Raw genomic sequence first — 13,052 nt, 5'->3', positions numbered from 1 at the left:
GACTTACTGAACTTCAACTTGGGCTTTGGTTATCGGATTTCCACATGTCTTTTCTTTGGCTACTGGCCTGAGCCTCTATGTCCCAGGCATTTAAGACAGAATAAAAGATTCAAAGGTGAGATGAGAGTAGAGAGATGGAGGAGAGGAAAAAGAGAAAAGGGAAGAGTGTAGAGATACTTTGGTTTAAGAGAGAAAGCTCTGGCTCTGATGCAAATTGTTTTGGGATATGGTGCTCCAGAAATGAAGAAGGCAAGACCCTTGAATTCACAGACCTTATAGTGGAGTAAAGGAGACAAGAAAAAAGGACAAATAACTACAATGCCAATAGAATGCTATTAGTATTACCTCTAAGATTCATTCTCCCCAAAATCTTATTATCTAATGACCATATATTGCTTTCTGATTCTTCCTAACCAGTTTCATTGAATTATATTAAGTAACTCTCTTCACCCCTAAACCTCAATTTCTTCACCTGTAAGATAGGAACAATACTCATGATAGTATATATAATAACTATAGTATTATAACAATATCCTAATGATAACTATAGTTTTTAATTCACAGAGCTATTATGAATTTAAGGGGGGGGGATTGATTGAACCAATCAATCACTCCTACCCCAATTGAAGTATCTAACTTCTGGACACTTAGTAGCATTGTAATATCCTGTCCCTTAATCTATTTATCTCAGTTTCCTCAACTACAAAATATCTCACAAGATTCTTGCAAATATAAAATGAGATGATATTTGGAAAATGCTCTCAAAACTTAAAAGTATTATATAAATGCTAACTACTAATTGATGAGATATGCTACACTCCAACAGCTTTGTCAAATGAGAACAAAGTTATTGAATCAGTCAAAGGACATTAAACTAAATGTAAATAATCTGGTTTATCAAGTTGAGGAGTTGAATGTGAGAGTCACTTGATTGAATAGCACTATAAAAAAATGTTTTGATATTGATTGAGGAGACTTAATCATAACTTGTGAGGTTTTGTATAGATCATGAAGTCAGTACATCAATAAATCAAATTATTTAGCATCTACTACATTGCAAAATGTGCCAGCAATACAAAAAAAGTCAAAAAATAGGCCCTGACCTCAGGGAATTTGTAATCTAATGTAAGAGACAACATGCAAACAAATATTTGCAAAGTGAAAAATATACAAAATAAGAAGGAATAATTACAAGAGGAAAGGCACTAGAAATAAGAAGTGTTGGGGAAGACTTCCTATAGAAGGTTGGATTTTTGTTGGAACTTAAAGGAAGACAGAGGTCAGAAGTTGGAGTTTAGGGCAAGAGTATTAGGGTGGATCTCAGCATTTGAGTGTGAACTAAGTGAAGGCAATCCAGTCATGCAACCAAGAACTCACTTGTTTGTGGGGAAGAGAAGAGCTTGGAATCTTCCCATTCTCCCCCTTTCAAAATTTCGAGACAACAGGAAGATCTTTCACACTTTGAAACATTTGAAAAATTTGGACTTCTCATCAGTGCCTTAGCAACATCTCCAGAAATAACTGTGACTGGCAGCAGTGTCTATCTACATAGAAAGCCAAGGACAAATTGGATACACTCAGAAAAAACAACTACATCCTTACCAGGAGTCCAGCAGAAAGAAACATCATAAGGGCTCCATGTTGAGTGGAGGGGAAGAGTAAACTTCTTCCAACCAAAGGTATTCTAGGAGTTCTGAATTACCATTTTGTTACATCACATGTTGAAAGGTTGAATCCATTTTCCCCGGTCTCTATAGGTCCTTGATGGAGAGTATATCCCTGTTTGAGAGAGGGACTGGAATGTTGTGTAGAATATTCTGGTAAAAGCCTTATTCTAAAAACCAGTTAAACCGATTTGACTAATTTATATCAACTGATAATCATTGAGGAATTTCCAGTTGTTGGAGACTTTTGAGCTATAGAATTTTATAAAATACCTCCCCACAAACCCTTTGGCAAAGTATAAATGTAGGAACTACCATGTGAAGACCTGACCTGCTAGTATGAATAAGACTTGGGACAGTAGATCCAAAGTCTAGACAGTGCAGGATCAAATGTACTCAATACTAGTTGAAATTACTCAATATCACATCCCCAGTAGATCGTTTACTGATAGTAAAGATATTTCTGTTAAAAAGTACATTTCTTTTTTTTTTTGATTTTGTACTTATAAAATCTAGAGGAATACCCAGCATATAAAAGTTAAACACTAGGTAGGTACTAAGGAATTACCAGGGAAGGAAACTCCCTTAACTAAGGCAAGTAGGCTTTCTCTCAACAATTTTTAACCTTAGAGAGCTGTACTTAAGTGCCTTATTCTGTCACTCAGTATTTTTAAGGGGTTGAACTGAAATGCAAGTTATACTGACTTCAAGGACAGTTTTCTTTATATTAGGTTTAATATGAGTTGAGTCAGATTTTGATAATTATAGAAATGAGTTCTTTGAAGCAAAGTACTTCAACAGATTGATCTTTGAAATAACTATTTCCAAATCCTACTTCTGACACACACTGTTTAGATACTATTGTCACTCAAATTGTTAATCTGACAACCTTATAAAATTTATTTATAACTATCTTTTCAGTTATCAATAAGTTGTTGATCTTTATTGATGAAGGGAGTTTGTATACTGGAAATTTCTTATAAATATTGAATCATACATCTGAACAAAAATGAATTATGTAAGGCACTTGACAAACCTTGACAGTATCTGAGAATATTATTCATTGTTATTATTTTTATCATTACTTCTCTTGGGAGAAGGGGAATCAAGATATTTAGATTGAAGAAAATTCTGATAGGATTTACTCTTGCTCCAGGAAAAACTGCATTGACTTGGTTACTGTATTTTGTTTTTCTACTATTTTCATATTTAATTGCCCAGAGGATGCCAAATATGCTCTCCCGTTAGCTCCAAGTTAAGATGAGTAAGATGATCTTTCATCCTAATGAATTCACATGATCTCAGTGTGAACAACTGAATATTCTTCATTCAAATTAACCATTAATCTCTTCCAAAATTTTGCTTCTTCTTGGGAAAGATTCCATTGCCAGCCCAATCTCAAGGGAGATGTCAGTAATCTCATTCATTTCTAGCTCCACTTGAGGTATATTAAAGCATAAAATTCTTAGAAACCCAAACCACTGCCTATCAATTACAAGGCCACCCATAAAGAGAGAGTTGAAGAGCTTCTCAGCTAGTATATTATCTTCTCTTCCGCCCCCCCCCCCACCAACCCAGGCCATCTGGCTGCTAATTTCCATCTCTGGTGAAACTGAATATCTTCTCTTGGTTGTAGTTGAATATTGAGCCGAATTTCAAGGAATATCTCATTTTGTTTGTCTCTAGGGCTCCATTGGACCACCAGGAGAAAAAGGATCACCAGTAAGTAAAATGTACCTGAATAGTGACTCAATTTCTATACAGAATACATTGGGATCCTTGGTTGAGTATTCTCTCCATCAATATGGATTGTCATTCATATAGTACTCATTTTATGTAATCCTCTTCCAAGGTCCCCCCCAGGATGATCCTTTCAATGGTCTAAGGACTGTTATGATTTTTTAAAATTATTATTCTAACAGATACCATTGAAAGTCAAGATCTAGCTACTAGAAAGGGGCAAATATATGTGTATGAGAGTGTGTGTACATGTGTGCGTGCATATGTATATGTATGTATATGAATATGTATGTAACATAAATATACACATGCATATACATTTATATGTGTGTGCATATGATAATTGCTAGGAATTATATGAAATAAAAGGAATTACTGATGATACATTTACAGATAAGTTTGGAAAAAGAATAAGCTGAATTCAGTCAGTGCAAGACTAGTGACCAGATAAAGGCATGAAGTGTGGGTAGACTGAAGATCACAAAGTGAACAAATATTGGTTTAAAAAAGAAAATTGAAACAGAGAGATGAAATGATATGGGGTTATAGTCTGGTAGAATAATATCAGGACAAAATATCATGTTTCATATTCCACAGACTGATAGAACATTCCTTATATTCATATATAAAAAACTCATGTGTATCTATGAATCTAGTTATCTATCTATTACATATATATGTGGGGGGGGTGTATGTATGTTAGCATATGTATTTTATTCCTCATGATGGGGGGTATTTTTTCTTTTTCTTTTACTTAGGGATCTCGAGGATTACCTGGATTCCCAGGTCCACAAGGTCCGGCTGGACAAGATGTAAGTAAATGGAAATTATGTGTTCTACCATCGTGAATTTATAAACTATTAGATCTTCAAGAGATCACATCTACATAAATCCTTAATTATGGAAATTGTGGCTAAGAGAGTAGAAATACCTCCTAAAGTCAAATGAGCTAGAAGCAGAAATAATATTCAAAATGAGATTTCCTGACTTTTCAATCAATACTTTCTTTAACCATATGTTCGAGGAATTGATACCCCTAATATGTCCATTATTAATCAACTAATCAGTAAAACTCTATTAAGTACCTACTATGGACTATTATTCTAGCTACAAGGGAAATAAAGTAAAAAAATGAAACATTCCCTAACCTCAAAGAGTTTATGGTCAAATAGAGGAAACAATCATGCATATACATGGAATTATATAAAATCGGTACTTGTAACCTTTTTGGAGAGAGTACACTAATAAATAAGGGGTGTGAGGTAAGGATCCAGAGGGGTAAGGAAACAAGGAGTTTTATCACCTCAATCATATCCCAAATGAGATATCTTCTGGCTTCTTCCAAAGTCTTCTGCAATTAAAAAACAAAATAAAACAGAAGAGGACAAACAAAAAAACAAATGCCTAGTCTCCCAAATGGCTCTGTTTCTTTTATTCAAAATCCCTTTACCTACTCTTTATCTTTACTATTCCTGCTTCTACTTTCTGACGTCAAACAGAAAAAGTGGAATTCCTCTTTCCTATGAAAGCTTTTCATGTTCCACCTATTGTTCTCTTTTATAGGCATACTACCCTATTTACTTCATTATATATGGTGGCTCTGTAGATAGACTGCCCAAGGACTATGTTTGAATTTAGCCTCATAGTCTTACTAACTTGTGGGACCCTTGAAAAACCACTTAATTTCTACCCCAGTTTCCTCATTTATAAGATAAGGAAAAAAACAACACAGATCACAGGGGTATTATGAGGGTGAAATGAATTGATACTTTATAAATACTTTACTGTATGTTTGACTGATAGTCGACATCATATAATTTTTTGTTTTGCTATTGTTTTTGACTTCTGGTAACTCTTCTAAAAAGCACAATGTCTCAATTCCCTTTCATTATTGTGATGCCCACAATTGACCACATCTCCAAAGGTTATCTGGCAAGAACATAGCACATCCCCTGCTTCCTGTAAGCTCTGATAATCTTAATACCTCCAAAATCTGCATTTTTGAGGCTATCATGTACTTCATTGAATCATGTTCACCTTGTAGTGCCCTAAAAAGCTTAGATTCATCTCATATAAACTATTATCTAAGTAACCTTCTATATTTTTCTTAATTAGTCTAAATACAGGGACTTTACATTTTACCCTCCTGAATGTTATGTTCTTATGTTTAACCTGAGATTCTAGTGGATCTTTAAATTAAGTAATGTTAGCTAGCCCCCATCCCCCCAACCTGGTTCCCTTTAGTCTTTTTCTTTACCCAGCACATTTCCTAATTAATGACATGTGTCAGGACTGCGCCAGGAAAGAATAAATGAATACCCATTAAAGGCCTTAAGACCTAGGTACCCCCTCTTAATTCCTTAATAGCTCAACATTTTAGAAAAATTAACCTGTGATAAAAATCTACTTTCCTGTAACTTCCATCCATTGATGTTAATTTTGTCTTTCAATGCCAAACAAGATAAATCTTCCTTATGAAATCCTTTCATACATTCAAATACATTGATCATCTTCCTCATTACCCAAACCACCATACATACTTAGCCTTCTCTTATTAAAGCTTGGTTCTGTTTGTCAATCTTTCTATGACATAGTCAATTCTTTTGCTGCTCTGTTTACTCTCTTTTAGATACACTCCAGTTTGTCATTATACTTCCTAAAATAATGCTTTCACAAGTATTTCACAACAAATCAAAGCATTGTAATCATACAATTTAATAAGTTGATAAAGGAAATATGAGATCCCACAATGCTTATTGTTTTGCGTATTAAAAAACTTTTGATTTGATAGAGCAAAATTCCAACTTAACTCCTTTCCCTTAAATAAGGTGTCTCTTGGGGGGTGGCTAGGTGGCGCATTGGATAAAGCACCGGTCCTGGAGTTAAGAGGACCTGGGTTCAAATGCGGTATCAATCACTTCATAATTGCCTAGCTGTGTGGCCTTGGGCAAGCCACTTAACCCCATTTGCCTTGCAAAAACCTAAAAAAATAAAATAAAAAAATAAGGTGTCTGTCATGCATAATGTAAAAATTATATAAGATTTCTTGCAACATGTAACAGAGGTAATTATATTTGATAACACTCTAATCATTAGTATCAAGCAAGATGTAAAACAAGGAGTCACACTCAAAAGATGTTCATCACTGTCATGAAGGAGAGGCAGCGTCGAATCATTCTAAATGTTAAGGTTTTCCAAGCAACTCTGTTGGCAGATATTGTTCTGATTGGATCATGCCCCAGGACATTGCAGAGCTTCCTAAATGAGATCCCAAATTCCCGAAAATAGTTTGGTCCTACTTGATAGCTAAGAAACAGGGAAAAAAAAGAATGCTTGTTGATCAGACTGTGGTATACAGACAGATGAATGACTTCTAGAACTGATAAATACATAGAGAGATAGATGAAGAGATTGATGTAGATATATTGAGATATATATATATAGAGAGAGAAGCATACTATATATATATATATATATATATATAGACACACATATATATACATATATACACACATATATGCATACATACTCACATACACATATACAGGAGAACTAGGTGACATTATGAATAGTACTCTAGGCCTTAAATCTTGGAATCTTGGAATCAGAAAGTCTCATCTTCATGGGTTCAAATCCAACCTCTAACACTTACTAGCTATATGATCCTAAAGTAAGTCACTTAACCCTGTTTGCTTTAGTTCATCATCTGTTAAATGAGTTGGAGAAGGAAACTGCAAAATACTCTAGTATTGTGAATTCATAATGGATTCACAGAAAGTCCAACAAAACTGAAATGACTCAGTAAAAACTACATGAAAATATACATACAAATGTATATAAATACATGTTGCTTCTATGTACATATATTAATATATGCTTGTTTATATATATGCATATTTATTATTTAGTGGCATTGTGGATAAAAATGGAGTTATGCAGACACATATTTGGATGCATATATGTACATGCTTATTATATTTATGTGTGTCAGTGTGAATATATATATATATATATACATTTGTATATGAATATACTCACAAATGTGGCAGAAACTGAATATGGACAATAAGTTTTCTGAATCCACTATATAACCTTTGGGAAATTAAATGGACTTTTTGTTTTGTTTTTTAATGATTTCAAGTCTCTCATTGCCAAAAGGACCCAACTTTTTTAAATTCAAGATTCTTACACTGATGTATGACTGTGGTTGCAAATCATGGAATACCATTCTTCAAAGAAATGAAATTCAAGGATTACACCAAAGGACAGTGAAGAGTTTGCCATCCAAGATTGATGCCATCATGGTATAAAACATTATAAAAAAGAGATTATGAAGAATAAATGATACAAATTTTGCCATTAAAAATACATGTCGAAAAATATGGATTGGTCATATAGAGACACAAAGGGTCAACCAGTAAACATCTTGATTAATTTCATGATCTTGAGAGAAATTAAGGAAGTGATTTCATTTTTTTGGAGGTAAACAGGGTTAAATGGCTTGTCCATTGGTACAGCTAGGTGGCGCATAAATAGAGCACCGACTCTGGAGTAGGAGTACCTGGGTTCAAATCCAGTCTCAGACACTTAATAATTACCTAGCTGTGCAGCCTTGGGCAAGCCACTTAACCCCATTTGCCTGGCAAAAACCTAAAAAAAATGATGCCCATCATAAAACTAGCAAATATCAAGTATCTGAGGTCACATTTGAACTCAGGTCCTCCTGATGCCAGGACCATGCTCTATCCTTGTAGCTGCCCCAAGGATGTAATTGAAATGGTGGACTATCATTGTGAATTTATGGGACTACTGTCAAACAGGATAAGTAGGGATAGATAGACTATGATTTTCATAGAAAAAAAATCACATATAAGAAATCACAAATACACTTGAATCTCAATATTGTTGACTCACAAAGACCTCAACTCCTTTTCCTGAACAGACTACTCTTGAACCTCAATGAATTTTTAACAATTGAAGAATACTCCTTTATTTTGATTTATTGAAATATTAATAAATAGCATTGATTTATTGATTTATTTATTAACATCCTACCTCATTCACGTCTTTTTTGAATCCTCACTCTCTTCTGTGTATTAGAAATTCCTTCTACAATTTTGTAAACAAATCACATATGGCATTTTTGTGATCATTGATAAAAAATACTTAAACAGTATTAGAATCAAGCAGAGACCCTTTAGGTACTTAATTATAAGGTAGACATATTACTTGAAAATGTTAATTTCATTGGTATGAGAGATCAGATGAGAATATGATGATGTTTGTACTTCATTCTTGAAGAAGACCATGACATCAGGGAGATGAAGCCATGACAAGCACATGAATTAGATTTGAGTGAGAGGGTGCTGTGCTAAGCTGCCAGACTCATTTTCTCCTCCAGAGTCATCTGCATCCAATGACCAGATATGGATCAGGAAGACTAGAGATAGCCCTGAATTTTGAGGCAATTATGGTTAACTGACTTGCCCAAGGTTCACAGCTAGTAAGTGTCAAGTGTCTGAGGCTGGATTTCAACTCCTGTCCTCCAAGGCCAGTGCTCTATCAATGACACCAAAATAGCAGCTCTGTATGTGCTTTTGCCTTAGAGAGTCACCTTGAGGCTTAGAAGTTAAATGACTTGCTCAAGGTCACACAGCTAGTTCATGTCCTGGGTTGAAGTTGAATCTGGTTTTGAGGCTTTGCAGACTTTCCATCCATAATGCCACAATACTTCTCATTCCTCTACATATTTTCATCAAATCTGACATTAGTCCAGGATTGAGTACTTTTTGGGTCCAGGCATTCAACCAATTCTAAATTTATTTATTTCCAACCTTCTTCTGTCTTTCCCAGAGATATTACAAAAAAGAGACTTTATTTAAAATTTTGTCAAAATCTTAATAAATTCTTCTGCTTCCTCCAGTGATTCATTTGAGTTTTTGAAACTGGCTGGCTCTTGATGTCTATACCAGCACTAGAAGCCTCTGATATGTTCTAGTCAGTAGAAACGTAATTAGCTAACTGTTGAGGTTCTTAAGTCATGCTATAATGAATAATTATATAAGGACTTTGAGAACTTATATTTTCTTTGTCTGGAGACTATTCTTTTTTGTGAACAGAATAAGATGAATGATTGTCAATCAACCTTCTTTCTCATATTCTACAGGCTTCCACATACCCCTTAACAACCATCAAACACAAACATTTCCATAACTTCCAAGGTGATGAGCATACTTATAAAGGACCTCTCAGGGGTCTTTTAATCCAACTCCCACTTAAATCATGAATCCTGTTTCAGTGTAAATTTGGTCCTTGGCTAGTAGGCATTGGTTCTATATCTGAAAACCTTAAGTGAAACAGGGAGCTTACCTGATCCTGTGACCATTAATTTCATTTTAGATAGTTTTCTATTTTTGTGTAAATTTACCCTCATGTTTAAAGAAATCTTCTCTCCTGTAATTTATTGGTTGTTGTTTCTAGGGGACAGATCGACTTATACATAACTGTTTTGCATCAATTACTCATGACATAAAGAAAAGCATGCTAACATGTCAATTTATGTTAATAACAAACATCTACAGACATATCACTGAATCATCACAGGATACCTATGAGGCAAAGGGGGTTATAAGTTCTATTTTACAGATGAGAAAAGTGAGACTGAGCATTGAAATAATTTGCCCCAGGTCATACATTAATAAGAGTTAATGCTAGAGTATTCAATCAAATCTTGTGAGTGCCCTTTTCACTGCTTCTCATTAAGGAAGGTCCAATCTTTCCTATGCATCACCTTTGCAAGGGGTCATGGGAGGAATAAATATCAAAACACTAGAATACCCTATATTTGCCAACATAATTTATTTGTTTGTTTGTTTGTTTATTTATTTATTTTATTTGTAGGGTGTGCCCGGAAATCCAGGAGAAAGAGGACCACAGGGAAAACCAGTAAGTTATCTAACTCTTTCAAAATTTTTAAAACCACAATTGGTTTTGTTTTCTTCATTTATAGTTGTATGATAAAAAAAAATCTGTTTCACAAGAGTAATTATTATGACATTAGTTCTAACAATAAGGCTAGATTGAGATATAAGAACTGTTGCTTATGAATGCTTGTAAACATTCATCCATCATCATTACAATCACCATTTTCATGGTTATCATCATCATTTGCCTATCCATAATGATTTAAATGTTTATAAACCACTTTCCTCACAAAAATTCTCAGAGACTGACAGTACAAGAATGATTTACCCTCTGAAAAAAATGGCTTAGAAATGCAGAGTCAGAAAATATAGCTATTTAAATGAAAAACAAAAACAAAAAATTATTCGAATTCAGGTCTCCTAAATCCAGAGTCTAGTCCCAAGTCATTCTAGATTTTTAGTCCGTGATCATTCCCTCTGTCTTTCCTCTTTAATATCATCTGGCTCTTTCTCTATTGCATACAAATATGCATAAATCTACCCTATCCTTAAAAACAAAACAAAACAAAACAAAAAATCTTTCATTTGATCTCACCATCTCCTCCAACCATTGTCCTATATCCCTAAGTCTTTTCAATAGCAACCCCCCCATAAAAATACTCATGTATAGTCTATTCCTCTTTCTCCTCACCATCCACATACTCCTCAATTTTTGCAGTTTTTCAAAATGCATTTCCTTTCTCTCTTTTTGTTTATTCTAAGGCTAAAAATTAACTGAATTGTCAAAGAATATTTCTCCTTCAATCTTCATTCTCTTTAAATTATTTATATCTTTCATACTATTGACTTCATGGATTTTCATTTCTTCCTTGTGTTCTGACTCTTCTCTCTTTTTAGTCCTACAGATGGTTCAACCATTCCTTTTTCTCCTTTACTACATCAAAGCCAATCTCCTGAGCCCTTAGTATAGTTGCCATTAAAATCCCTCTATGAAGTCATCTTCTCTTCTTTGTCTACATTCCCTCCCTTAATGATCTCTTCTGCTTCCATAAATTCAAGTACTCTTTAAAATTTTTATTTATATTCATTTATATTCATATTTATATTGTATATTGTATATGTATATATATTTATATTCCATATGCATATGTATATGCTTAAGTTACAAAATGTCCTTCCACCCTCCTTCTCACCCCCCTCCCCTCAGTGGCAAATAGTCAGGTTAGCACTATGCATACATACATATTTTGGATAAACATGTTTATATATTAGTCATTTTCAGTATGAGGAATTTGTATTAAGGGGAAAAGATGCATGAGAGATAATATTATAAAGTGTTCATCAGATTCTGAAGGGTTGGTTTTTCTTTTTTGTTTTGTTTTTCTTCTACTGGATGGTGATAACATTGTACATAGCCAGTCTGTTACAGTTGTCTTAGCTCTCTGAACTGTTGAGGGGAGCTGCTTCTATTAAGGTTGATCATCTCACAATGTTGGCGTCAAGTATCATATTTTTTAAAGATGACTCATAAAGATAAGTAAACAACTCATCTCTTCTTGAATGAATGCTCTTCTTTGTCAACTGTCTACTGGACATCTCTTTTGGAGCCCTCTTATGCATTTGAAATTCAATATTATCTAAAGGGAGCTCATCGTCTTTACCCTTACTCATCCTCCAAATTTTCCTATTTTAATGGCAAGCTCTCCCCATTCTCTTCATAGTCCCTTTGATTCATAATTTCAAAGTCATCCTTAACTCTTCACTAGCCCTCACATTTCCCATGTCTGTTTTGCCATAACTTCATGGTGGTTCTGCCTCAGTGGCATCTCTCATAGCTATTTCCTTCTTGCCACTTTCAGACCAATGCCTTTTTTTAGGCTCTCTCATGGTCACTACCTGTAGGTATAATAGCTTCCTGCTCTGTCTCCTTGCTAATAATAACCTCTTTTCCAATTCATCCAGATAAATTCCTAAAATAATGTTTTAAAGGCCCAAGTCTGGCTTAAATTCTTTAAATATCTGGTTTTTTCCTATAGGATAAAATACAGTTTCCCCAGGTTGGTGTTGAAAACCCTTTACATGTATATTTTAATCTTCCACTAAACATCTTCTACAATGACTTATTAGGGCACAGTTGAGTCAGAAAGACCCAATTTGAAATCCTGCCTCTGACATATACTAGCTATTTGACCCTGTGATCCTGAGCAAGTCATTTAACCTCTATTTGTCTCAGTTTTCCCATCTTTAAAAGGAGAGAAAATAATAGCAACTACCTTCCAGAACTGTTGAAGAGAAAATAAGTGTAAAATAATTCACCCATTGCCTAGTACATAGTAGGCACGACATAAATGTTAGAATTGTGATCTGAATTACAGGAAGAGAAAGTCTATATCCATGAAGTCACAGACATTTGGGAAATATTGAAACATGGGTTTTAATGTGCCTGCCCTTTAAACATATGATGATTCATTGTCCTTTTTATCTTATTTCTGCTGTCAGTCAGAGTACTTCATTCCTTTTATTTCAAGTTCTCCTCCCTATCAATGACCACAGGTCCTTCTCCATATTAGTTTACCACAATAAAGGTTTGATACTCTCAAAAAGAACTTTTGCCTCTTCCCAAGCAAGATGAAGTTAGAAAGAAATGTAAGCTTTTATGAATTACTGTTACTAACCAATTTTCCAATTTATTTTTTGGTGCTTTCCCCCTCTACTTTCTTCATGA

The 13,052-nt window shown here is 34.3% G+C and overlaps 1 protein-coding gene across 2 annotated transcripts in view; it reads left to right on the top strand.

Moving 5' to 3' along the window:
* The window catches only part of COL22A1 (collagen type XXII alpha 1 chain), a 665,867-nt gene that overhangs the window by 544,946 nt on the left and 107,869 nt on the right, over positions 1-13,052 (top strand). For both annotated transcript variants that reach the window (XM_074202703.1, XM_074202704.1), the window contains exons 41-43: positions 3,351-3,386; positions 4,163-4,216; positions 10,305-10,349. In XM_074202703.1, coding sequence (XP_074058804.1) covers positions 3,351-3,386; positions 4,163-4,216; positions 10,305-10,349 — 135 coding nt within the window. The remainder of the gene's footprint in view (positions 1-3,350; positions 3,387-4,162; positions 4,217-10,304; positions 10,350-13,052) is intronic.

This window comes from Macrotis lagotis, chromosome X, assembly GCF_037893015.1.
Source record: "Macrotis lagotis isolate mMagLag1 chromosome X, bilby.v1.9.chrom.fasta, whole genome shotgun sequence".
NCBI classification, from domain to species: domain Eukaryota; kingdom Metazoa; phylum Chordata; class Mammalia; order Peramelemorphia; family Peramelidae; genus Macrotis; species Macrotis lagotis.
The sequence above is the reverse complement of the archived record's forward strand: the minus strand, read 5'-3'. Positions and strand labels throughout refer to the sequence as shown.